The 27,875-nt window shown below is 39.4% G+C and overlaps 1 protein-coding gene across 1 annotated transcript in view; it reads left to right on the top strand.

The window, feature by feature from the left end:
• Positions 1-27,875, top strand: part of THSD4 (thrombospondin type 1 domain containing 4) — a 346,399-nt gene that overhangs the window by 96,217 nt on the left and 222,307 nt on the right. The window contains exons 5-6 of the mRNA XM_014944678.1: positions 8,061-8,490; positions 25,833-25,935. Of these exons, the coding sequence (XP_014800164.1) occupies positions 8,061-8,490; positions 25,833-25,935 (533 nt within the window). The remainder of the gene's footprint in view (positions 1-8,060; positions 8,491-25,832; positions 25,936-27,875) is intronic.

Here is a 27,875-nt window from a genome sequence, read left to right on the forward strand (position 1 = left end):
GTGATATTTCAATAACTTCACTGCTGTCAGGAATAGCTAATAAGTCTCTTTCAGTTCTTCAGAAACAAAAGCAAAGCAACTCTAACTATATTAAATACTTGAACTGTATGTAAATGGGTAGTGTCTTTTAGAAGGTATCAATTACAGTAATGTAATGCTGCTAAATAGGTATTTTGCTATGATCTAAAATATTAGGTTAAATCTTGGTATGTTTATCCACAGAAATAGATTTCATTAAGTTAGAATATCCATAATTGATTTAGTTAAAGAGGATTTGGCCTACTAACTTAAGCATGTGTATAGTCCTGTTAAAACCATGATGGGTAGTAGGTCTTAAGTTTAAGCTAAAGAGCTTTGATAAGGATCATGGGGATTGAGCTCCTTTAGAACTAAGTTTCTAGTGGGAATGAAAGAAACGCGCTTTCGGAGCATTTTTTTAATAGAGGCGAACAACTGCAATGCAAAACCACAAATGCATTTTACAGTGATACATAATGTGGAATATTGTTTGAGAAATAAGGCTATAAATCTTTCTTCTGTCTTTTTTGCCACTTCTATCTTGCACATAGAACCTCTGTTTTTGATGATAGATTGCTGTTAAGTTCAGCTTGAGTAGTGCTGGCTGTGGATTGACTGCTGTGTTGACAGGACAAAAATCCAGCCAGCAACACTTTGGAGATTAGATTATGGGCAACTGCTTAATTCCCAAGTGAGAAGAATGGGCGAGAGCCTGGGTAATGCTTGGGTCCTGGGCACCCAGAGCAGCATCGAGCTACATGTGCAGTTAGGCCAGGCTCACTGATGATTTACTCAGCGTAATAGAAGACTTATTTGTTAATTCCAGGACAGGATTCCTGGTAAAGCAAGTCTCTGAAGATTCTGAAAAAAAAAAAAAAGAAGCTTCAAACTTGAGCAAACTCTCAACAAAATTAAAAGAAAGTGCTAAGCATTGGTTTGACGTCTGTCCAAATGCTCCATGATGAGATTTTTGTTGTCTTCCATTACGGTGTTTGTTGTGGCTGGGCACGCAGGGAAGAAAACTCTCTTCCTCTCTTGTGGAATAATTTGTTCCAATAGATGAGAGGAAAAATGGCAGAAAAAAAATATCACAAAGCCTGCAATTCTTGTGCAGTTTTTCTTCCACATCCCTGGTGAAATTGGTGGCCGAAGGCTGTTACTTTCCCAGAATGTCACATTACTCCTTGAGAAACAGTATGAAAGGTTGTGAATTGAAAATTAGGGAAATTGGCGGTTTCTTTGGGTTTGTTCGAAGAAAACATTCCAACAGTAGGACAAGAAGTCTTCTCTGGTGTCATAAATGAGAGTTTTTGCTGATGTTCAACCTTGAAGCTTTTAATTTACAAAAGAAGTAGTATTTTGATACTAGGAGATAAGTTGAATGAAATACTGCAGAGCTCATGTAAAATACATTATTTATTCTGTCTGACATCAGAAGAGAAAGAAAAGGAGTTATGCTTCAGCTGGAAGTGAGCCAGAGAACCTCTGTTCAGAGAACAGTGGGGGAAATGTAAGAAGCAAGGAAGTGATGAAAAAAGGGAAAAAATGAAAAAGGTGTGTTGGAGAGAGGCTTTGTAAAGAGCACTTAAGAGAGCAGGTGGAGGCCCAGGAAATCTGTAATCTTACTTGTGTGTTTTAAAGACCCTGCATATCCTTGGTTCAAAGAAGGTTTCTATTCAATATAAATAACCAGCCCACCAGCTCCGTAAGTACTTCATTCTCAGTGATCCTCAAGAACACTTGAGGTTCAAAGCATTGTTTTTAGCATAAACTCAACGAGGCAGTGATAATGCATTTATTTGCCGACCAAGGCACACGTATGCTTATGGCTAAAATTAGAAAAAGCTACTGCAACTGAATTCCTTCTTGTCACTCAGCGACCTGTGAGGGGCCAGTTCTCACTGTCCTCAGCTCCCTGATCCTCAGCACAAGAGAGACTGTTAATAGTTAGAACAATAAGAATACCAGCTAACAATAATTATTTTAAGATGTTTTCTGCAATTCTTACGCTAATAGAACAAAACCTGATTTTCAAACTTGTCTGGGCAAATGTATTTTTGAATTCAAGAATATATTTAGGTTGGCTTAAGTTTAAAGGGGCCCATCGTTTTTGTTATCAAAGTGCTGAACAGATTTGTCTGAACAATTAGGAAGGTGTGTGTGCTTCTGAGAATTATGCCCAAAGAAAGAGGGTTGCCAGATGTGCATTAAACAGCTGTTATGCCTCTACTTGAGATGAACACAGTAGATGAGAGATGTCTACTGGCTGTGGTCTGACATGAAACACTTAATGCAGCTATTTGCTTTTCAACAGACATTTTCTGTTGAGCAGTAATTTGCCTTGAGATTATAACTGTTCCTGGTGGCATTTTTCCCCCTTTGCTTGTCCCTCGTACACGCAGTCTTCACCCTAACTGACTGCAAATATTGCTGAATACTTCTTTTCTTCTTGTTATTTTCTCTGTCTCTTTTTCAGTCCAGTAAAGAACTGAACAATTTTATTTTTAATGAAGTGTTTATTCGGTACACCAGGCAGTTCAGGCAGAGAGCCCAACAGGTGATGGAGCTGGTGGGATTTACTTATCCTTGCCTTTTTGATACTTCTTTCGTTCTATGGCTTCTAGGGGGGTATTTAGGACCTTTCCCCATGCAAAGTATTGTAGACAGTTGTTGATTGATATCTTTTTATTAGAAGCAATAAAATGAAAGGCTTGGCCTACATTATATAGTTTTATTAACGCGAGTGGATCAGGAGTGGCAGAAATCTGACTGACATAAAGATATGCAGCTGAAAGCCCTCGTTTAAAATTAATTGGCCTAGCATATGAGAAGCCAGGGAGTATGTTCTCTATCTGAGCTGATCTGGTTGATCTGGGAGGAGGAACTTTTCTCTAACTGGAACAGGTGTAGGATGTGAACATAGGTCTCCCCAGTTCTAAATTGTCTTTGCACATCCAAGGTCTGTATGGGATGGGGATGGAAGTGCACCTGGCAAACCTATCACATTTCTAACAGCTATGAATATTGATTCACAGACAATGGAAAAATAGCATGACTGTTCTGCTAATACAGTCATATTTGGCACAGCTGAAAAAGGGAGTGCTTTTGAGAAGATTGATGTAGAAGGGAATCAGTAACTTCCTGAAGGGCCCAAGCATGTGCAGAAGTGCGCTGGATTTACACAAGTGAGAAACACTGAGTAATCCTGCAGGATAAAGTCCCAAGTTTCTGTTACCTGTCACCTGTTTTTCAAACATTTGGTGTTTTCTCCTTTTTGGGAGTTGGGCTTCTTTTGATTTTTAACTATTTATTGTTCAGTTGAATGAGCAGTAACGTGCCATTTAAGAGGTTCGGTTGTGAGCGTGGTAATGCTGGTGTCTCAGTGCCAGTGGTTGACTTCTCATACTTTTTGGAGTTCATCCCTACAATCATTCTCATAATCGGTGCTCCAACTTATGGCTGTAATACCTAAGTAAATCCAACTGTAAACAGTATCTGTTCTGCAGGGACTGCGTTTATCAGAAGGAACCTAGGCATTATTCATTACTGTTGTTTTCATACAGGCTATGTGAAGAATTTGTATTGACGCAGTCATAACCTTCATATGCAATGCAGCATGTTGCAGGTTTTGGAAATATATTGAATCCTTTCTAAATACAGCAATTTTAGGAATTGTGCTGGTGGAAGGAATGTGGAGCTCCATTCTCTTGTAATTATTTCTATTACTGCTGGGGAACCATGAACTTGCAAAGATGAAATGTAACACCTTGCTGGAAAAGCTTTGTCAAAGTTATCTAAAACTCAGATCTTGCTCAATTGGGATTTTCAGAGTTTGTTTGAGGGTTGTTGACTGGCTCATACACTCAGCCTCACTCTGTAGCTCCACATACTCAACATCATATTCAAACGCTCTTCTTAACCATTGTTACGTTAAGAAGGATGACTCTGCTGGTTTTCAGCATACCTAGACATGTAAAGTCTAATGTTGCAAAATCTCACTCTAGCTGAGGTCTGGCTACGTAGGCACAAAGCTTAAGGATGTGCTGTCACTTGCTACTTCTTTTTTCCTCTTTTACTTGTTGCATTAAATGAGAGTGCGTCTCGATTCTAACCTGGGTCATGATAGTGTGCATTGAAAAAAGACCAATAAGGAGGAGCTTCTAAGCCATACAGTGGGGAGAGATGAGTTATGTGGCTTATAATTAATACAAGTAATCATAACGAGTCATAGGAAAGAAAAAGTCCTGCTGGCAATTGGAAACTCCCAAAAAGCCATCAGGGCTTGACCTACTTCCGTCTCCTACCAGCAGATCAAAGCTGGGTTGATTTAGCATAAAGCAAACAGTGTCAGCAAGGTTAGTTTAATTCTGATTATTAAATTAATGGCAGATTTTGTCTGATTTCCCCCCTCCTCTTTCATTTCCCTGATTCCCCTTTTCCCATTGTTTTCTTATTGTGTATGGACTTACATAACACTGTCCCTCATTGCTGCATGATATCATAAATTCTGCCTGACACTCCCCAAGAATTGTTAAAGTTAATTACCACCGAGCTATTTTTACAAGCTTCTTTATTACATTGCCACAAACTGCATTCCTAATTTATAAGGGTGCTGCCAAGTGTGAATGAAAGATGCTTTAAGGCAAAACAGACAATATTCAGAATAGTTTCAATACAGGCATTATAGGTTCAAATTAAAGCATGAATACTGATAAAGATGTTAATAATTAGAAGTTGTGTGTTACATTTTGTTTCCAGAAGTTTGTTTGTTGAAAGAAATACGATGTTCTCAGCTACAAAAGTTAATCTTCCATTTCAGAGGAAGTGTGTTCCCATGAAAATTCCAGGTCATAATTACTGCATAACCTGAGCAAACTGAAGCTTGTATTCAGTGGTACACGGCAATGTCTTGGGATATTCTGGCCCTAACTGTTATGGGGGAAGAGGTAAAGGTAGAGGACTTGTCCCTGATGAGCTTGGTGCAACCACGGGCAAGTCGTCATAATGGTGCTGGAAACTTAGGCTACCAGAAATGGTGCCTCATTTCTTCATCAGTGGGGACACTTCCAAGTTACAGTGGAGAAAAAGAAGCCAAGATGAGACAGAAAGTAACAGTAAGAATGTGGTTATTGCTTTCACTTCTTGGGTGCTGTTGTTGTGTGTTTGTTGCAGTGATCAACCAGTTTACAAGAAAAAGGTCTGGCTTCCTTCAAAGTAAGTTATTCTAATTTTTGCAAATAATTTTATGAGATTCCAGGAGCTTTTGGACACTTGCTACCTTCAACTACGGGTCTTTCTTTCAGTTACTAGTCATTCTATGTTTAAGACTACTATATGCCCATTTCATCATTTTTTCCAGGGTGAAGAGACATAGTTTATGTCACCATTTCTTGCATGTCCCTTGGTTCTTTTCAGTTCTGATTCATGACCCTGAACTGGAGATAAACAGTCAAACATCAGCCTCATTTTTGACCTTTTGTGTGACCTCTCCTTGTTTGCCAGGCAGCTGTTCTTCCGGGTGGGTTGGATGATACATCTAGAGGTTCCTCTCTGGAAGACTCTAGTGTTTGTTGCTGCAAAGAATTTGGCATTCAGGAGACTGGGACAGAGGCATATTCCTACCATTCCACTGGTCCGCTCATGGCTTACTGCTCAATTATTAGCAGCTTTGTCCTCCTGTCAATGAAAAGTGCAAGCAACCTGACTGTAGATGATATATTCCAAAAGCTAATTTCAGTAGACCTGCCATCCTCTGTCCACCCCTGTGAACACCACCCCATGCAGTCTGTGCTCCCTGCAATGAAGCAGTAACTTTCTCAATACCAGGAGCTGTGGCCAAGGTTTGTATCTCAGACACTTCAAATTTGGTGTGGTTAGGTTGAGAAAAAAACCACTGTCTGTAAGAATCATGAAAGGTGGGAGCACATCAAAATAGGGACTTGTGTCTGTTTTCAAGATGAACCAATTTGCTCAGAAAATATAAGGTGCTTCTTGAGAATTATGAAACTAAAATGTTTGCAGAGTGCAAAATATGAATAGAAATCTCAAGAAATATTTGTTGTTTGTTTGTTTTGCTCTCGCTCAGAGATGAAGAGTTATGTGAAAAATTAAAAATAGCAGCGACATAGGGGGAATCAATTTATTTGCCCGTTAAAAGAAAACTAAGCCAACACAAAATTATGCTCATTTAAATCAAGTTGGTTTAAGTCTCAATTTCTGAAATAATTCAGTTCATAATCTCTCTTTCTTTCCTCACTTATCCACTTACAGGAACCCTTTTTTCTCTCTCCCTTAATGCCAAACCCCGTTATACCACTTCTCGCTACTGTAACTACCAAACCCCCATCTCAACAATGACCGTTGTGGTCACAGAGCAGATTAACGTGTATAAACAGCTCGAGAGTGCTGGTCGCTTATCTGCCAGGGTAAATCAACACTCTTGTCACACATCCTTGAGCCAGGAAGATTGATTAAAAGACCCATGTGGCCACAGAGCTAGAATGTTGAGTAAAGGACTTCCAAGGTTCCCACGTAAGAAAAGTCTTGAGAGAATATAAGACTTGGGAAGAAAACAAATACAAGAAAAAACAAACTCAAAGGAGAGTCTCTTTGATCTGGTTGCTGTCTGACATCTGTAACACTTCAGTTTCTAGAAAATAAGTACGTCAATTTATAACCTCTGGTTTCACTGCAGTTCAAGTCTATTTTATATATATTAAAAAATATAAATACATTTTATGGACAGAAAGAGAAAATGACCTTATTTTAATGGTGTCTCCCTTCCTGAGCTGCAAAGGTTACCTAAACCAGCTGTATTCCCACATTGGTGGGAACTAGATGAAACTTACTTTGCCAACTTATTCTTCAGACTGCTACATTAGAAATCAAGGCCTGGTGCGATGTTGAGTTGTACAGGATGGCAAGAAAAGCAAATGCAATTGAGCATACTGCTTGCAGATAAGGTTCTGGGATTAACCCTCTTGGATGGTATGACCCAAATGTGGTATTATTCATTTTATATGTTCTCACTTGTAATTTGGAGCTGAATTTCTAGACTGAGTCCATTGTGTTGCTGTGAGGGTGCAGAGGATGAAACTACCCTCCAGGGAGTACAGCTGTTTGAGAGTGCTGGTAGAGGTGTCATATGGCCCAAACGCAGAGTCTTCAGGGGGTGAGAAGAGATCTGTGTGCAATAGAGCAGACCTGAAACTTCTGTGATTAGTGCTGGGGGTTGCCAAGCTCTTGTGTAATGTTTTAGTAATGTACACTGAAAAGTGGGCTTTTATCCTGGCAATGAATTGGGGGCTCACGACTTATTAATTAAATGTTTTGATAATCCTCGCTTTGTATATTAAAAAAAAACAAAACACAAAGGAGTAAATTTTCTGGCCAAAGAAGAGAAAATTAACTGTGTACCACAATAATAACATTTTCCTGTATTCACCTTCTTTCCCAGAGGTCTTTCAGTAATATTTTGATGTTTCTTATCCTTTTTTTTTTTTCATTTTTATTTCTTAAGTAGCAAATGAAGCAGAACCACAGGGGGGCTTTTAAATGGATACAAAATGTTTAATGATCTTTGCCATACTGAATTCAAATTTTCTTCTGTCATTAATCAAATCCACAGTAGGGATTTCCTGCTGCTATGTATCTCGGGCTCCTCAGAGACACGGTTATGAATTTTAGGAATATATAGCTTTGATTCTCTGAATTTCCATTTTAAAGGAGAGTCCTAGGGATTAAAAGAACAACCACCACCTCCCCTCAAACTGCTGCTTTATACCACACCTGACCATTTGCCTTTGCTGGTTGGCACCGGCTGCCCATGTGACTGTCAGCCAAAATTCAACCAGTAGACTTCTTCAGAGATTCCCAAGACCCCAAGGAAGCTGTACATATTTTTCTATAAAATGGATTGAAATTTCTGGTTACCTGTTGCTTTGGAGCTAATAACTTTGACAAATAACAGGCCATACGGGTGTCTAACTGCTGCTTCACTTATGAATTCAATAACTCTTTTCTCTTTCTTTCTCTGTTTTTAGAAGCAGAAACAGAAGTCCTATTGGTCCAGGAAAGTATGGATATGGCAAAGTGCCATACATCTTACCTTTACAAACTGATACTGGTCAACAGCCTCAGAAACTTCGGAGGCAGCGACAATCATCGAGGAACCAAGTATTTCATCAGAATCCAAGCATCATGAGCGCTTACAGCCAGGCAGCTAGTCCTTCCCTTCAACATGGGAATCTTTATCAAGAAGAAAGTGGGGCTCAGGCTGGGCATCAAGTCCTGGGACCCTCAGTTTATCAGTCCCCATCGTTCCCTGTGTCGCAGAGCCTGTTCCACAGCAGTGACTCCAGCCACCACGGGCCCGTGTCACACCAGGTGGTGCAGGGCCAGCCCCAGCCCCAAAGGGCTGCAGCCATTGTGTGCATTGGCGCCTACAAGCAATATAAACTCTGCAACACAAATGTAAGTCTGGTTTCTCTATATTTAATTTCTTGGACAGCTGTTGGTTTTCCCTAGGTTGCTCAATGCTCACATAGTCAAGAAGTGAAGTTGAGCATTTTTTTTTTTTTATTAATTTAATGAAATTTTTTGTGAACTTATTTTAAAGTGTCTTGGGGAATACTGAAAGTAGATGCATAATGTTATAATTACCTAATACCGTACCTTCAAGGATTTTAAGCAGTCACTAAACGTACCAATGTGTACAATTCTAATTTGACGGGGAAGAAACTGAGTCACAGACAAGTTTAATGTTTTTTTCATGTAAGAAATGGAAAAATGGAGCTGGGGTGCAGCACATTATGAAGGCTCCCTACTTCTCAATCCCAAAAGATAAGCCTGTCCTTTTGGGAGTGCAATCATGCTCTAAATAGCATGTAGAGGCAGCACCCGGTAGCCTGGATCACTCAGTCTCATCCCAGGGTGCTGTGTGCGTTCTGTGACAGGCGCTGCTTTTACCAGCATTCAAGCTGTATGTGCTTTGATTTTGGCGTCCTAGTTTATTGGACAGAAAATCTGTTCTGTGTTAATTTTTAAATAAAACTTACTCTGTTATTACTCCATTCAAAACCATTTGGCTGGGTGTAGCTCCATGCTCTGGGGCAATCTGCCATTCTATGTGGGAGGCTGGTGGGGTTTTGCTGTTTCTCCCCACAAGCAATTTTAATCCTGCTACAAATTTCAGTTTCTGGCTGTGTCACTTTAGTATTTCCTAAAGTATCTCTTCCTAATATTTGCATCTTATTTGGGCTACTAATCTGACTTACTGTCACAAACTTGAAGAAGCTCATATTTGAATATGAGAAGCAGGGTGTTCAAGAGTGGGCTCAATATGTTGACACAACAGGTCATATTTTTCTGGGTGGATGCACATCTGTTTCTCCTGCCTCTTAGAAATCCTGTTTCGTTCAGTGGAAGCCTGCATAGTGGAGATGTAGAAAGAGAACATGGGATCAGGGTAACAAAAACACGACCTAAGCAAATTAGACGGGTGCCTTTTTGCCTCTTAGTGTAGCAGTTACTACATTTGCTTCATTTATTTATGAATGAAGTCCATTGATGGAGACTAGAGCAGCTGATTGAAGAGACCTACTGTCAAGAAAGTTTCAGTGTATTTGTCTGAAATGGAAAACATGAAAGGGCTAGTCTGAGCCTCTGAGAACAGTCTCTGGTACAAATTGCTCTTTTGAAAAACACTTTCTGTTTTTTGAAGGAAATGGGAAATGAACTTAGTGCAGGGCATTAATTTGGAAAGTTTTCTGTGCTGAATTTGCTCACTGGTGTCCAAGTGACACACAAATGCCCCAGTGTGTATTTCATCCCTTACTGCATCAAGGCAAAAAGTTGGACAGTATTCTCCCTGACTTAAGAAATATAACAAAATTGTTTCCAAGAAAGATCTCTTTTCAGAGAGAAGGGGTGAGAGGTGAGAAAGTTAGAAGTGTGGTGGAAGAAAGAAGCAATCCCAGATGGCTGAGGTACGGAGGAGGGTTTGTAGAGGAAGTTTGTTGAGAATGACAAGTGAGCTGGAGGGAAGAGGGCTGGGAACTTGTGAATTAGACAGCGGCAGGACACACAGGTCAGTGTGATGAGTAGTCTGGTCATTGGCAAATTTCTTTTGATAGTGAGGGAACAGGAGTGAAAATACTTTCATGTTAATTTTAGCAACTGTTGTTTAAACAGAAGACTTCAATAGGAGTCAAAGAGGAAAAAATAGGTGAGCATACCATTGCTGCATCTTTGCCATTGTTGCATATATAAATGCAGTTATTGAGAAACCATCATTTATATTACAGGAGACTTTTAATAACCAAGAAAAATTGTAGATGACGCAGCTCCTCCTAGGCATGGAACTCCACATAGTGATATTCTTTATTTAGTAACATTTCTGTTACCCTCAGAGAAGTTGTAATTGCTATCCAGGGTTATTTTTCTCCCTAGAATGTGGTAATTAATATAATTATAAAAAAGAAGTTGCTAAGAATAGTTTTAGTATAAAGGCCAGGATGAGAGCAAAACAACGCTGATAGTGTTTCGTTTCGTTTGCTTGTTCTTCCTGATTAAATGCTTCTGCACGTGGGATTTAATTTAATTTATCGGCAGTGACATGTACCAGTGGTCTTGCCAGAATGCAGAGAACAGTATCTTTTTCTTTCTTTTTCTTTTTTTTTTCTTTTTAAAATCTTCCTGGAGCACATTAAAAATGAAAATCTCATTTATTGAGAGGAAAGTATTCTGTTAACAGTTATCCCGGTGTTTGGCCACTCCCTCTACAGTTTCTCCTAAGGGCAGTTAATTAATAACAAATTAAGTCAATCTGCCGTGGTCCATTAGGTCATTTCCTCATTATTGTACATTTATTGTTTTTTCATTAATAGCTGAACTCATTTTGCGTGATTGACAGCTTGATTCAGAAAAGTTAAACTTGCGGGTTTTGGTTAGGGAGAACCTCGGAAGTGCTTGTATTTGTTCAAGTGTTTCTGCGGGTCGTTAAACCTATTTTCTTATTGTACAAGTGGCTTCCCCTCTTCAGCACCTCGCGTGTGGCTCTGTGCCTGCCTCGGGACGTAGGGCTGCCCTCACCTCCAGCAGGAACCGGGCAGCAAACCCCTGTCTTTCACACACACAGCACTGTCGGGTCTTCCCCAAACCATAAGCTTTTCACAAGGCAGTGAGATTCTTCAAATGGAGTCTGTGCTCCTCCGAACTGGGGGAGTGATGAGTAAATCTTCCTTACTCCCCCCTGCACTGAAGGAAAGAGAACTGCAGGGGCGTGTGGGGGAATTAGAATTTGAATGCAAACTTCTTTGTGGTGTTTGTCACCAGAAAAAAGGAAGCAACTCAAATGGAACATTTGTTTGCTGAACACTTTTTGTTATTCAGTGTCTCAAGCCTTGCCAAGTCACTCGCTCTTTGCTCTTCCATGAGTGTCTGAATGTGTGAGAGTGTATTTGTTAATTAAGTTCAGGCTGAGGGTTGCTTGGGCAGTGTAGGAAAAGCTTTCAGGGTTCTGGACATCCAAGCCTACTTGTTTTGCAGTGCATATTTGGTGATACAGAGTGCCCCTTTTAAAAGTCAATTTTATCTGATTTGTTTTATGTTTTGTAAGATATACAGTAAATACATTAATTTTTAGTGTGTCTCCAGTTAATACGCAGAGACCTTATTGCAGCCTTTCAGTACTTAAAGGGGGCTTATAAAAAAGATGGAGAGAGACTTTTTACCAGGGCCTGTAGTGTCAGGACAAGTAGAAGAGGGTAGGTTTAGATTGGATGTAAGGTTGAAATCCTTTAATGTCACACTCATGCAGGTTGCCCAGAGAGGTGGTAGATGCCCCATCCCTGGAAACATTCAAGGTCAGGTTCAACAGGGCTTTGGGCAACCTGGTCTAATGGGAGGTGTCTCTGCCCAGGGCAGGGGGGTTGGACCTTTATAGGTTCCTTCCAACCCAAGCCATTCTGTGATTCTATGTTGTCCTTGGTGGTGAGTTCAGGCCAGAAGGCCCTGCTCACCCTGACAGCTTGTTACCTCTCCTCTTCTGCACTTCCCACTTTCCTAATTGCACCAATATAGTTGAGTCTGAAGTCACATAGCAATAATGACCACCTAAATGTTCTGGTTAAAAAACCTGTAAAATAGTGCCCGTTTCGGTGATCCCATTACAGTACAGCAAACAGTATGAAAAAATAGGCAGAGAAAAAAATAGGCAACACAAAATGTATGTAAAATCTGAAAAAATAAACTGTCTTTAGCTATGGACTGAGGTATGGTTTTGACCAAATGTATACCTTTACTGGTATATGAATTTGCAAAAACCAAGCTAAACTGTATGAAAGACTAATTGCTGAGAGCTCAGTGAGATATTTATGGATGTAGTTTTCTGGAGCTTGTCCAGATTCGTCCACAGTTGCTAGCTTGCCCCCTGGTGCATATGGATTACTATCATGTCTCCAGTTAGACTACGTTGCCTTTCCCAGTATTTTATGTGACTTCTACTTAGCAAGTTAGTTGTGTTTTGGAGAAGTATCTAAATAGGATCAGAAAAGGATTACTTTTACTTTCAGTAGCACAGCTATGGAAAATCTAGCTTTTGGTTCTAAATTACAGTTCTCTACTTGGACCTGTGCTCCTGTGTGCAAGAGCACTTGAGAATGGAACCTTAGGAGATACAGCAAAGTATCTGAAAAGGCAGTTCTGGAAATGGAAAGAAGTTTTATGGTTGAAAAGAGGAGGTAAAGGAGGTAAAGGGCTCAAGGCCAATCCCCAGCTCTAGCTGATGGGGTAAATTAATATATTTAATTTCCTAAAGATTATTAATGATGATGATACTAATTTTGACTGGTGTTAGTTAAAACTTTTCCACTAGAAGGCTTTTTTGGATGCAGAACCCTAATTAAATAGAATTGAAGTGTTCTGCAGAAATGTGTCGGGTCCATTAAATAAAACCTGCTGTGCTTTTCTGTCACCTAAGCACAGAGGTAGGCATTGGCAGGCTCCCTTGGCACCTGGGATCTTGGGCCATTTCACCAGCTTGCTGGCATTCTGCTCAAGTGTTTTTGAAAGTTTTCCACTCTATAGAAAATGAAACATTTCCACCATTTCAAGTTTTTAAAAAGGTAGAAGTGGAAATGTTGAACTTTGTATGGAACAGAAAATGTAGTTCCCAGACAGGTCTTTTCAGAAGTGATATGCGGTGCTGCAAGGATGTGTGCGCTCTTTAATATAGTTGGGATGCTCAAATATTGAGGTAAAGACAAATAGAAGACTATGTATTTTTAAAAGAACTTTCTTTAAAAAAAAAACAAACGTGAAAAGCCCCTTCTTATTCCCAAAGAGCTACTGTGTGGTTTATTTGTTCTCATTTTGAGATTTGTATAGAGTAGGTGTTTGACATAAGTGGCAAAGTGGGGTTATGATGACATATCTTTTCCTGAGGAAATTTAACCTTGACTTTATGTGAGGAATTTTCCCTGCAAACACTGTGGGTTTGTATGTACATTTGGTAGCCTGACATTCCGTGGGTGTATAGGAAACGTTAAAAGCGTAGATTGGTTTGGGTTGTGCTGTCCTTTCTTTGGCTGTTTTGATATTTGCAGCTGAATTTTATAAATATGAATTCAGAATGTGTTGTCACTAATATGGGCTTAACTTACCAGGCACTGGCCCGGAGATACCACTGGTGAAATGCCCTGTGTTGTTTGATCAATTGTCCCTTGTCTGCAGAAGTCAGATAGAGACATCTTTGATAAAAGCTCTTGGGCCACAGTTGTTTCCTCTGCATCTCTGCACTGTGGCTTTATGATATCCCCTTCAACAACTGAGAACTCCATATCAGAAAAAATACTTTGCATTATGAGGTTCTTATTAGAACTTAAATAATGATGAGAAACTTTCTGCCTTAAATCTTTAGGAAAGATATGCGGGGTAACTTTAGAAGCTCTCCCAAATAGTTTTATTCCACAAGTGTGCTCTGTACTTGTAGCAGTAATGGAAAACTTAGCTGTTTTACACAAATTAATTATTACTAGGTTAATTACTTACTAAACTAGTAAAAGGTTCATCATAAGGCCCAAATTGCACAATTCAGAAAATTTTGATGTCTAGAGACTTATGTTTTTTCATTGAAAACTCACTGCAATCAATAAACCTGAGTTGTTTAAAACGAATTTAACGTCTAGGAGTCCAACAGTCATGCTCTAATGCCCTGTTTTGCCAAGAACTATAAAAAGACAGACCAAAAAGGTAGGTGCAGGTAAAAATTTGGTAATGGCTACAATCATAGCCTTTATTCTCCAGGTCAGGGAGAAGTGACCCGTGGGATCTGTCTTCTTATGTTGACTCTGCTTCATACAGAATTGGTGAGATTTTGCCTGAGAAGTTACCTTTCTAATTCTTAGAGTAAATGGAATGCACATGGCACAGGGGAGAGGAAGAGGGGAATAGATCCACAGGTATCAGATCACTTCATCAGCTTTGGATGGCAGCATTAGCACTTAAAATATTGTGGAGCAATTCGAAAACTTCATTCAGATGCTTGTCGAAATGAAGCCATTTTTTTTTCATTCCGCAATAAAACATGACTGCAGGATGATTTAGATGCGTTGCCTGGTTATTGTTCAGAAATAACCTCTCTGCCAAACTTTAAAGAGGAAACTAATCAAGGAAAATTGTGACTTCAGAGTTGCAACCAGACGGTTGCATTCCTGACGTATTTGTAGATTCGTTTAATAGGGTACTGTAAATTTGAGTAGTTGTCATGTATCGATACGGACAAGTGTTGTGGGAGATATTTTAAGGCATTCCAGCTTGTCTTTTTTTTTTTTTTTTTCAATTCATATTGACAAAAGTCTTTGTTTGCATAATTATTCAACACTCCTATAATTTCAACAAGAAGTTGCTTTTTATGCATATGTTAGTTTAATTGCATCCAGGTTTTTGAAGCAGAAGAAGCTGCAGATGTCTAGAAACTTTGATCAGGGAAAATCCCTTGAATTAATTTACAAACAACATTTTAAAAATGCTTTTATGCACATTCATTAACTAGTCTCATTAATTACAGGTATAGAAAACAACTACTGGCATCTGTCAGCATCAGCTTTCATACATGAAAGGAGTAATTTTTTCTTGGTATTTTTAGGAGATGAGTTTGGTACTGCTGATAAAAATGAACAAGTTTAAGGCACGTTTTCAAGCCAGACAGGAAAAGAACATAAATTACATGAATAGAGGAACTTGCAGTGAAAGTACCCACCAGTACAATCCCAGGTGAGGTGAGTGGAGGAAGAACAAAGTGCAGCAGAAGCTGCCAAAGTTAAGCTCAGGGTCCTGAAGGAGAAGTGGTCTGTTAGCAATGCTGTTGCTAGATTTTTTAGGTTTGTGGGTTTTTTAATTTTAGGCTTGAAAACAGCAAACGACCAGAACTCGTGTAGAAATTTAGGAATCAAATGTAAAATTACCTCTAGCAAGCATGTGCTCCTTCGCCTAACCACAGAATAGTTATGTTGAAGGATGTTACTCTAAACCCTCTCCCCTAGAAGTGGTAAAAATGGAAGTTGGCACTACGTGCCCTGTGGAGCTCGGAACAGTTACATTTAAAACCTCTGCTTATGATACGGTAAGAGCTAACTGCATTCAGAACAACACAAAATCCAGAAATAATTAAAGCAGTGATGGTATTAAAAAACCCCAACAAACAAAGAAAGCCAGGCTGTGGTGCTCTGTCTCATGTTTGCTAGTACTTCATCAAGTGTGCTGTGTGTTTGTCCAGCAGTAACACCTTTGCGGGCAACTTATTGTACACATAGAGACAGGCAAGTGCAATTAATAAAATAGAGTTTCTTTGTAGTGATAGGTTGGTAAGGCTTTTTTTGTCAAACGCTTGACTTATATTTGTGGAAAAGCTGATCCTGTCTATTTTCTATCTGTCACAGCAGTGTTACAGAGGCAAAGGGTGGGTGATCTGTAGGAGGAAGAAGCCAGTGAAACATCCCTGGCCTCCTCCAGCAAACCATCCTCAGGTTTTGGCTTCAACACTCAGGAACTTCCCAGCTGAGCAATGTACTGTTTTCTTTTTCTGTATTTCTGTTTGCATTATCATTTGTTTAAGATAGCAAGCATACTAATTATCTTGATGGCTGGTTTGAGACCACATTTTGGGTCACTTCTTTTTGATGACAATTTTTTGTGATGGTGTGTAGTTTTACTTTGAGCAGCAAAGTGCCATTACAAGGATTCTCTTAATGTGACAATGTGCAGAGGTTTAGAGCTTTCAGAACTGGAGTTTTGTCAATAATCCTATGGTAACTCTTGTGTGGTAAGAAAATGATTTAATTACCTGATAATATATTATTTTACCCCAGGATCCCTGCGTAGATAACAGCTTAGTTATTAGTGATATGCTACTTAATTTTACTCTCATTATTATTCAGCCTTTGGCTCCCTGCCTTAAAAATGCTCCTTGCAGAAGAAGAGAAAACAGGGCTTCTCTAAGGACTAGTTGTTGGTGCTATTACTGCAGCGTTTGATTTAACACTCACAAAGCTGCTGTACGATAGCAAATTCTAATCTCTATTGTAAGAAAGGGAGATTAGATATGGAAGGAGGAGGTTTAAAAGCATTTAAAAGAGGTTTAAAATGCCCCATGTCAAGTGATTGTTATTGGATTTTTTTTCCCCATGATTAGGATCATATTTATTACTGGACAATAGTCAAAGCAAATTGCATTGGCCAAAACTGTAATAATTATGATTTGGCAGCTCATCTGCAAATTGGATCCAGAGGTTTTCAGTCAGAACCCCAAAATGGAAGTACATAGTTCACAACCAGAGAAAGTGTTGGATTAAGTAAATTGCACCGTAAGGGACATTTTTTCCCCCCCAACTGGTAGAGTAGCTGGTTCCAGAAACTGCAGACTTTCATGTTCCATATTCTGTATGTCCATTGTATACCTACTGCCTTCTACAGTGAAGGAGACAGAGATTATATAAATAACTCTTCTAACTAAACATTCCCGATTCATCCCCAGAGTAAGTCCATTCTGCACGCTGAATGAGTCACGGATCATATGGAAAAAATCTTATGTAATCCTATAGTTAAGAATGGACCTCACAGGCAAAAAGAGCCAAATTATATAATAATTGCGTGGACAATCTCTTCTAAGTTGAGGTTAAACATTCTTTTAATGTCCTGTGATTTACTGTATATAACTTTATAGTTTTAGAACAAAAATAAAAAACCTTCAAAACTAGAGTGCCATCATGTGATACATTGCAATTCACAGGCCTGATCGGACTGTTGCAGTTGAACCAATGGTAGAAGGAATTTGCCCTCTTCAGAGGTTTTTCTCACCACAGGTGTTTCTGCTGTTCCTCCAAATACAGCCTGGCTCTGCCCTTGCCCTCTGGCAGAAGCTGCCCCTCTGTATTTTCTTGCTCAGTCGTGCTTCTCACTTCCCTAGTGCCTTGTCTAATATTTTCCATCTCTTCTGCCTCCATTCTCTCCTCCTCCTACTGAGGTTCCTCAGCTTCTCTCCAGTTTCACTTTTTTCTTCTTGGTACCTTCTTCAGCAGTCTCACCTCTTGAATCCCAGTCCCAAGATGTATCCAAGTTTCTCCAAAGCATTCCATGCATTTTACGTACAGGCATTTGTATTAGGCCACTTCTTTGCTTCGTCTGTGCTGCCTGCAAGAGGCTCAAGGGTTATTAGGAGCAGGAGAGAGAGATGTCTTGTTTTTGTTTCCAGTGCCTGCTCCGGATGCAGACCTCAGGAGCACGTACCAGTAATTGCTGGGAAACTTCTCAGCCTCTCTTAGCCTCAGATGTGGAACACGCTCCTTGTAAACAGATTGTTCCAGTGGTTTAGCTGCAAAACTTTAACTAAAGTTTTGACTGAATGTGTACAAAGTATGATTATCAGAATTTTTTTTTCAAAATCTTGAGATCTCGATATATTTGAGTAGATTTCCATCTAAAGGAACAGGATTCATTCTTGACAAAACCCCACTTTCCTGACTTCATTTCACTCATTAAAATAAAACAGGGACTTATATTTTGAAAAAAAAACCCCAAACTATCAGAATATTTGAAGCATGGGAAAAAAATAAAATGCTTCTCCCCTCTTGTTTTCCTTCAGACTCATTCTTGGATTAAATACTTCAGTCAAAAAAATTAGATTAAGACAGATACCAGGAGTGGAAATTTTTAGTCTGAATGGTTAAAGTTTGATGAACTCATAAGTAAACAGACAGTGCTACCAGCTGTAGCTCTACCAAAGCATTATAAAAGATGAGAAATGTATCTGCTAGCTGGCTTAAGGGCCCTTTTTTTTTTTTTTCTTTTTAAGTAGTATGACCTAGAAAGAATGAACATATTGCAGAAACAGCGTAAGAGCGTGTTGTATCAGAAACTCATTTTTGATGGAAACAAGAACTCTAAAATATGAATAATGCTATAATTTCTGTTACACTTGGCTTCTGAGAACTCATAGTGATTTTAAAGCTACATTATGGTGCTCTACTGTGATTCACTTTTTGTGGAAATCTAATTGTTCCAGATTGCAGGTCTTTTTTTTAAAAAAAAACAAAATGTATTCTCTCAATGGACTTACCAGAATTCACCCTAGATGTAGGAACATCTGTAGCTTTGTGCCTCCACCTTTCTGCCTCATACAACACTGCATAAATGTTTCCGTTGCCTGGTTGTCACTTAGAGATCCTTCTTTAAGAATATTGTAATTATTGCTGTAGTAAGAATTTTTAATTAAAAAAGCGGAATATCATGGTAATACAAATCAGAACTTTCCTAAACTTTCAGTCCTTCAGCTGGAAGCATTCAGGTAGTCCCTCCTCCCACGCAAAGGCCAGTCATTTAAATGGAATGTATGCAGTTGAATTTCCATTTAAATTGATTAGGCTTCCATGTAGAAAACTGGTAGAGGATTATTCCCACCTACTGATGAAGCTGGTAGAATAAAAGTGTGAAGTAGTGAAACTGTGATGTAAAGACTGCACCCCAGAAAGAATCAGCTGCTCCAAGAACAATGTTTTTTAAAAATGAAGCTAAATACTGCTGGAAACCATAGAGTAGATGTTTTATCACATTGGCATAATTTTCTGCAAACTATGAGGACTGGACTTACCATCTTTGCTTTAAGTCTTTTGCTTTCACTGGAGTTGCATCAAGTATGAGTTTGTCTCAGGGTCGTTCAAAGCTGATACTGGTGATGCCTTTTAAAATGGGTTTTGGAGTGGCTGAGTTTTGTAGTATAAAGACTGCTACAACTTACATTAAAGCAACTGTCCTTAGTACATAAACCTCACATTTTCTGAGGAGGACTTTTAAAACATGCTCTGTTTTTCAGATGTATTTGAACAATGTAGACAGATGAGACCCTGAATCTGCAGCAGGGCTGAAAGCTTCCATGTTAAGGCATTCTTCAGACTTTGAGCCAGGTTGTGTCAGATGGAAATAACTTTTCATTGATTTCCATTAAACGAGGCAACAGTGTGCAGTTTAAACACCTTGAGCATTATGTAGTGTTTCTATAAATAGATATTTGAATGGAAGGATTCTTGTATTTGGTGGATATTTTATGCAGCATATTTATATAGAAAAGTGATACCACTCCAAGACTGAGAACAGCCCTTGTGCATAGTAGTTATGATTTCTGCTGCAAACGCCAAGCTTTTGATCATGTAAAGAACATCCTGTGTGCAGTCCAGTCTTGATACTGAAGTACTTCTTCACTCAGGGAACTGGGCACTAAAAGAAATTTGGGACAGTAAAATAGTAACTACGTTTTGGAGAAAAAAACCCAAAACCGGCTTTGGAATGAGTTGATAGTCATCTGGTCTTTTGCTGGATCAAAAAAAGACTAACAAGAGTCAACCGGCTGGAGCGCTGGCAGGTGTGAGTTGACATAGCTCTGACTCCCACAGCAGACTTGCGTATCGCTTACACCAGATGATACTCTGTTCCAGCCTGGTCTGTTTTCAGTATTTGTCTTCCACTTTCTAACTGTTTGACTTAAGTGTTGTAGAAACCAATTATTATTTCTCAGATTGGGTTTTTTTTCATTGTTTGCTTGGGGCCTTTTTTGGAATAGTATTTGTAAAATTTTAGCAATAAACAGAAATGGATGATTTCCTTGACACATTTTTGGTACTGCTGAGGACTGTACTGTTAATTTTCCTAGAGCTCTTTGGTGAGCCCCTCCAAAGCTTAAAGTGCCAAATGTTTCCAGTCATGCACATTAGATCAGTGTAGATGCTTTCTGTGGGATGGATGAGTGGCTAAGGTTTTATTTAAAACCAAAGCTGGACTTGATCTTTTACAAGTTGTTGAAAATCTTAAATAAAGTAAGTTATTTCAATCTAATCAGATGGATCTGCCAGTGAGAATTTAAAAAAAGCCACAAACCTGTAAAGTTAAGCAGAAATACTTCTTTTCCATCTGTTTGGTTGATCTTTCTTCCCCACTATTAGACATACTGTGTTTTCAGCTGTAAAGTGCTATGGAAGGGAAAAAAAGTAGAGCAGTAATAAATGCACTTGCCACGTTATGCATTAATGCCTTATTTGTCTGACACATTGCAAAGTTAATGAAGATTAGGTTTGGGTAACAGTTCGAAGACTTTTCTGTTTCAATTGAGATGACTTTCTCAGTGCAAAGCTGAAATCATTAATGGAAAATGGGTTCTTAATTTCCGGGCTGAGATGGCAGCACCTACCTCAGGGAAGGCAGGTGCCCCAGCCTGCAGCTCTGCCACAGACCATCTGCCTGGTTCCAAACACAAGCTGATTGCTGGCTGAATGGGATTTGGGGAGAAGTATAATGATTTTTTTTGTTGTGCTTGTGTCTAAGGTCTTTTCCATCGATGGCAGGCAGCCCCCTGAGAGCAGTGATGGGAAGGGGCTGCAGCCCTGCATTGCTGGCTTCCTTAGACTCTATATCACTTCAGAATCTCTCTCTGGTTCGTAAAGAAAGTTAGTAGTTTATGATGACTGTCATAACTAAGCTTAAGCTCCATTGCAACAGACACGTAGGTGTAAATTCATTGCTTGAGGAAGTGCTGAGATTTCGGCAATACAGGTGCTCATTCCTCATAAACCTGTCCAGATACCACTGCATTCGCAGATGTTAATTTTCATTCCATGTCAACGCAGACATTTATGATGTACTGTCTGTGGTCGGGGACTGTAACTAGAGCTGCCTAGCACTATTTTTACTGCGGAGCTATTTTTAACAGAATTTATGCATTTTAAAGTTTCTTGCATATTTTTGTTTTTCAGAAGCATCAATTCTATTTAAGTCAAATTCTGCCTGATATTTTGTGCCACAGATATCTAGACACCTTTAGTATACCTTATTTCTTTTTTTCTCGTTGGCAGACAATTGTCCTCATGTTCTGTTACTGTTTTTAAAAATTAGAAACATTGGCTCTAAAAGATTTAGAGATAATTTAAATGGATCTGTTGCTGTCTTTTAGTGTGTGTTCATCCAGACAAAAGGTTGCCTGGATTCTGAATTACACTGCTTGGGCCCTGCACCGTCCTTGGCAATGCAGAGAAACAACTTAGCAGAAGAACTAAAATTTGAAGAACCCCAGATTTTACTTTCAGATACAGACATAGAACTTCCACAGGTTTCAGGAGGAGCAAGACACCAGCACTTCAGGGCAGAAGTTCATTTCAGACATGGTAGATTGTTGTGTAAAGAATTGGAATTTATATATGATGCATATTGCAAGGACGTGCCACTTTTAAGAGTGTGTTCTGAAAATGAAAGAAGAATTTTGAGATTACTTGTTTCTGAAACAAGTATTTTAATTATTTTGCTTTGGAAATGCATTTTTCCTTTGGAATGTCAAAGGATTAATATGGTTAGATAGAACCACTGCAGAAATGAAAACTGCAGTGCAACTAGATTACTTGGACTTAATTTAATATATAGTATTGCACACGTAGAAGATAGTAATTATGAATTATGCCTGAGCCTGGGGAATCCAGAAGGACTGTGGGGCCTTGGAAAAAGAGTTTGCCAGTTACTGTAGGTCATAAGAATGAAACAGTGCCAGAAATCTTAGTCAATGTTTTAATTGCTTTTAGAGGTGGTTTCAGGATCAAACTGGCCCATTTCTGCGTTTCCAGAAGTGCATTATCTCAGTGCAGGTTTGAACGGTGCTGCTGGGGGCAGCCACGCACCCAGCCTGAGCCCACACCTGCTGCCAGACCCAGCCTTTTCTGGTGTCTTGCCAACACTCCATTAATTAACCAAAATGTCAACAATTTGTTAAAAACCTTCCTTTTTGAATGTTTCTCAAAAGCTAAAATGCAAGTAGGGTGGTTTCTTGTTTTTACAGTGTAGCTGTACCGGCACCTCATTGTGAGAAAGCTGCAATGGTACATGACAAAGGAAGTACTGTGTGTTGCTGCCCCTCAGAATACTTTCATACCTGCATATTTCAGATGGAATTGAGGCATAAATAAAGTTGCTGTTTCAGAAGTGCAAAGTTTCTGTCAACTCCAGACACAGTGCATTTTAAGAAATTTGGCCTGAGGTCCCAAAACACAAAGGGATACTTCTAAAATGTTCTGTCTGGAGCACTGCGGCCCCATCAGCGCGGCGCTGTGCTGCTGCCATTCCTTTCATGTTCTGAAAGGACAGGAAGAACCCTTGGCCGAGATGTCCTGCTCATTGAAACAGCTCCTTCAAAATGCAGCCCTGGAAGCATCTTACTTTGGGTGAAAATGTCCAGCACTTTGAAAGTACTAAACTGAATAAAGTTCCGTGTACTTCATTTACGCATTGGCTTTGCCAAGCAGCATATTTTAAATAGGAGGAATATAATCTAAACCTACACAAAATTATGGATTCTAGATGGATTCTTCATTTTACAATGCACAACTGAAAGAATAATAATAAAAAAATAATAATTTTTGTACTCTTGTAACCCTTGTACTCTGTAAGGGTTAGGCATCGTAAATATGAGCTTGCTTTGGGGTTGTCATCTTCTCATCACAGATGCTCATTGCTGTCTTTTTGGAGATTTATAATTAAGCTATATGTGTTTGTGACAAAAATAGTAATGGAATTAAAGTGTAGAAAATAGGTTGTGCTTTCAGGGAATAAATAGAAAATAAGGATCTACAGAAACCCCTATGCTAAAGTTTCACTTTTGATTGTACAGGGTCATGATTTTTCCTCTGAGTAATATCTGTATTTTGTGCCTGAAGGATGTGCTAAAAAGCCAGAGAGGCCAAGAGAAAGTGCCTGGCACTCGCAGCTCTTCTGAGAGAGGCTCAAGGATTTCATTTTCCGGGGGGCTGAGCAGTTGGAGGTGTAAAACTGTAAAATTTTGTTCATCAAGAATTTAGGCGGGGTCAATAAACGATGTATAGCTGTCAGCTAGTATATATGTAGAGTATAGTATAAGTTTAAGCCTTGGCAATTCATAAACTGTAGTAAATTTGACTAGTTGCACCTTGTAGTTAACTCTTCCAAAAGGCATTTAAAACCAAAAATGAGTATAATCTGCATAAAGAATAAAGCAAAGAGGTTTCGCCAACCAGGTCACACTCTCAAATTTTTACTCAAAATTTTATTTTGTTATTAAACTTTCATGAAGGAAATGGAGGAAGGACAGCTGAGTTGGGACTTTTAAAGTAGCAGGGACGTTACAGAGTTAGCCTTTTCTTCTGATTGTGGCTTGATCTCCTCAGTGTTTAGCATATTTGTCAGCCCTTTGTCCTGCTTTAAAGCAACGGGGCTCTGTCCTGTGGGCCACTTTCAGTAAGTTTAAAAACAGAAATTGTAGCTATATAAAAATCATCTTAGAAGGGGCGGGTGTCACTATTTTTTGGCAACAGCAGTGAATATTTTGATATTTTTATTCATACACTGTCTGCAGTTGGTATGAACGGGGTGTCCGGGAAATGGGTTGTGAGCCAGAAATACTGGTACACAAGAGCACAGGCTCAAGGCTCAGGAAAGGGAAAACAAGAAGCAACAAAACTTCACAATAGACTGTCAGAAAACACGTGCCAAAAAAAGGGGAAAGGCGTTCCAAAAAGAAACCCTTCAGGCTGGGTTCTTTGCTGATGCAAACTGATGTCGTTCCGCTGTAATTGAGCGTAGTGACCTTAATTTATGCCGGTTCAGGTTCTGTCCCTTCACCTTTGGGATATGTGCTATAAATGGCTTCCTTAAAACTGTGACCTCTCTCCCTGAGCTGGGTGGGTGGTTGGTGTGGCAGAACTGCCTGTGCTGCTGCAGTGTCACAGATGTACGGATGCCTGTGTCTATTGTGGGAATGGAGCTTTGCCTTCTCAGCTTGGCACTGGAAAGGCTTCTGGTCCCACCCTTCCAATGTAGTTTGGTGGCTCGTGGTCCTATTTTCAGGGAGGCTTTTTTTGTTGGGTTTTTTGTTTTGTTTTGCTTTTTTTGTTTTTGTTAGAGGCTTTGTTGAGGCAAACAATATTTCAATGTACTTGGAGATCTTGGAAGGGTGGGCGAACAAAGCACAGATGGCTGTTTGGCCAGAAACAGTGTTTATTCTAGAAAATTTGTTACGGTGATTGTATGAGAAGATAAAGTAGTCCGTGAACCTTCCCCCAGGCATGTCTTTGGTACAGTTTATAGCCCACTTGGAAACTCTTGACTTTGACATTTCACTGATCCAATTAAAATCATCTTCATCTATAGATGGTGGACACAAAGCAAGGACTCCCCAGGGGCCTTTGGTGTGGCTTTCACTGCAAAGATGACCAATATATACAAATTCAAGAGAACTGACTTGGGGTTGCAACAAGAGCTCTCAGTGATTCTCTTGCTGTTCCCTTCAAAAACAGTTATTTGGGCATGCTGCTGTTGTGTAATACTGTCCCTAGTTTTCCCTTGAAATCTGTCTTCTGTAGAAAAAATATTTTGCTGTTCTAGTCCAGTTCTTCGTGTGGTTCTACAGTTTTTGAATAGTGTTTTTAATAGTCATTCTGATCATCTAGAGGCTACCTAAAAAAATGCATCTGTGACCAAAGCTTGTCTGTTTTCTCCAAGCACAGAAATTGCTCTAATTAACCCCCTGCCTTTTTCTAGAAATCTTTCTCACCTTCATGTGTGCCCACGCACAGAGTAGTCTCTTGCTGTAACTGCTGTAGTGTGAAGATGCAGGCAGAACAAAGTAATTAAGTATTTAACTTGTATTTACTTTAGGAATCTGCTTCACATGTAAACAAGGCTTGTCTGCCAAAGCCTTGTATTGCAGGTGACCTAATAAAAGATGTTACTTCTATCTGTAAAACTTGCCCTACCTCAATGTGCATTTGTGTGTGTGTGTATTGAAGCAGAGGATGAGAATAAGAAGCTGGTGTAGCCAACTTTTACTAAGTTATGAAAGCATGTATGTTAAATGTTTCAACTATTGAATCTGAGCCCAGAAAATTAATAATGAAAAATGTGAAGCTATTGTGAAAAGGAAATTATTTGGATCTAATTTATTGAATTTATCTTGGAGTGTCGTCCTTCTGCTGAGGAAAATGATGGCTCAATAAAAAATTTGCTTTTTTGGTAGAATTGTTGCTCCATAAACTCCACAAATTAATTTATTTTTTTTCTACAAGCACTTTTGATACTGTTACTTAAAAGTACACTGTTTGTTACTTCTTTTAAAGAAAAGGAGTCTTCTGATGTTAATATTCACCTGGATTAGAATTTGGCAATGCCTTCATTAACCTTCTAAAGTGAATTAATAAGAAAGCAATAAGAACATTACTTGTTGATTATAATGTGACTGTTTTTTTTTATTTAAACAGGTGTGTCCTGAAAGCAGCAGAAATATCAGAGAGGTGCAATGTGCATCATACAATAACAAGCCATTTATGGGTCGATTTTATGAATGGGAACCTTTTGCAGAAGGTAAGGGAAGACAACTTAGTTTTGCATTATTATACAGATTGTGTTTTAGAAAGGTTTTAGATTTTTACCCAGTGGAAGCCATTAGGCTTTGACTGGGTGGGTCTTGCTCATTTTGCTCTGTTTGTCTGCTGCATTTATTCATGGGCAGACAAGTAGATAATCTCACATTAATATCTCTTATGTTTTACAGAAATGAAAGGATTTAAGTCCTACTTTGACTGATATATCATTGGCTCTGTGTAGTGTTGCAACAGTATTTCAGCTCCTGCCCTGTTAACTGTCTTCTTACATATTTATTTTTGATGACAAAAGCCTCCATATGGCTACATTTCAGTAAATGGAATTAATTTTTTTTAGCATGTGACTCATGGTCCTTATGCATTGGTTTCAGGACTCACTGGCTGTCTAATTTGTGTTTTCCAATGGTATGTTTGACAGTTGGGATGATGACTATGGGAGGGACACCCGTGCTGTGGAGTTCCCCATCTACACATTGAACTGGTTGTCCTGGAACACAAAGCAGCAGCTCTAGTAGTTGTCTGCCACCCCTCTCCAGCCCTAACCCCTGGAGGATAAAATCTTGGTCATTTGGGGGTCATAATCTCTCTCCAGAAACATGTTTTGTGAAATAGTTATTAATTTTGTTTTTCTTTCTGTAAACAAGAGCTGGGCCCACCTTAGTTGAGACTTGTGATTATTTATGAGGTAAATAATTTATTCCTCAAATGTGTCTCTGGATTTGCATGAATTTAGTTCATGTCTTAGTTTTTAAATTAACATGTTTTAAAAGTTGTTTTCCACAAAACTTCAAAGAGGATTTATGATAGAAAAATATGTATGCATGCTGTGGGCTAGCTGTCTTTAGTATTCTGATGCCCTTCTGGCACTGGGCGTGAGTCACTCGGAGGAGGGTGCGATGATGACTTCGTTACCCTCAGAGCCCTTCGCCAGTGGCTGTGCCATGGTCTGTGCCACGCTCTGTGCCAAGTCTCCCCTCCAAATGGAGGCACAATCTCACCTTAATATTTTAAAATGCAGGATATAGGCCAATCTACTTATCCTTCCTGGATTTGAGAAGAACAAAGTAGAAGGAAGAGAATTTGGTTGTATTTTTTAAGTGTCTCTTGAATATGGCTTTTATTGCCTCTGTGTAAGTAGCTACATAAAATACAATGCCACACGATTAAATAGAAGTAATATGTTATCCTGTGGCTTTTAATGTCTTACAGTCGGTGTTTGCAGGGATTTCTCTTTGCTGGAAGACTTCACTACAAATAAAGGTTTCAGTGTACTATGATTTATCTTTATGGCAATGCCCTGCCCTTGTGTGTCCTAAAATTGCAATAGTGGCAAGATTTACCTGATTACACACAGGGTCAGTCTTGGTGATCTGCTCTGGGGCAATTAGTGCTCTGTGTATTCTTTCCTTCAATCTTTAACTCATCGTGCTAAGTTGCTTTCCCAGCTCCAAAAGGCAGCCAAATAAGAGATTTGCAAAAGGAATGGGAAAGTTGCTTTCATGATGGAGGGATTCCTCCTGATTCTCATGTTTTTATTCCCCCTCCCTTCGTCCTAATATATTTAGAAGGAGAAAAGTGTGATAGATACTGGTGATTTTTTGCTGTTAATAAAGTGAGGTCTTGTGTATCCTGTAGTGTAGACCCCAATACTATGTTTTGAAGTGAAAGTAGTGAAAAGAGTGTCTGTGTGGGGCTGCAGGTGGGTGCTGAGTGGCAGAGGGCAAGTACTGCTGTCCCTGCACCGCTCTGGGGGACGGGGGGAGCCCCTTGCTGGTCTGTGTTGGGGGAATGGCTCCCCGAGCCAGGGCTGGGGTTCTGTGCCTTGCCTCGCTGCACAAAGGCAAAACGCCTGTTTTGTAACAGAAAAGACCCTTCCAAGGGTGTGCTGAAGGAAGCATTAGAAGTTGTCGTTCATTTATT

This window comes from Calidris pugnax, unplaced genomic scaffold (assembly GCF_001431845.1).
Source record: "Calidris pugnax isolate Ruff unplaced genomic scaffold, ASM143184v1 scaffold70, whole genome shotgun sequence".
Classification (NCBI taxonomy): domain Eukaryota; kingdom Metazoa; phylum Chordata; class Aves; order Charadriiformes; family Scolopacidae; genus Calidris; species Calidris pugnax.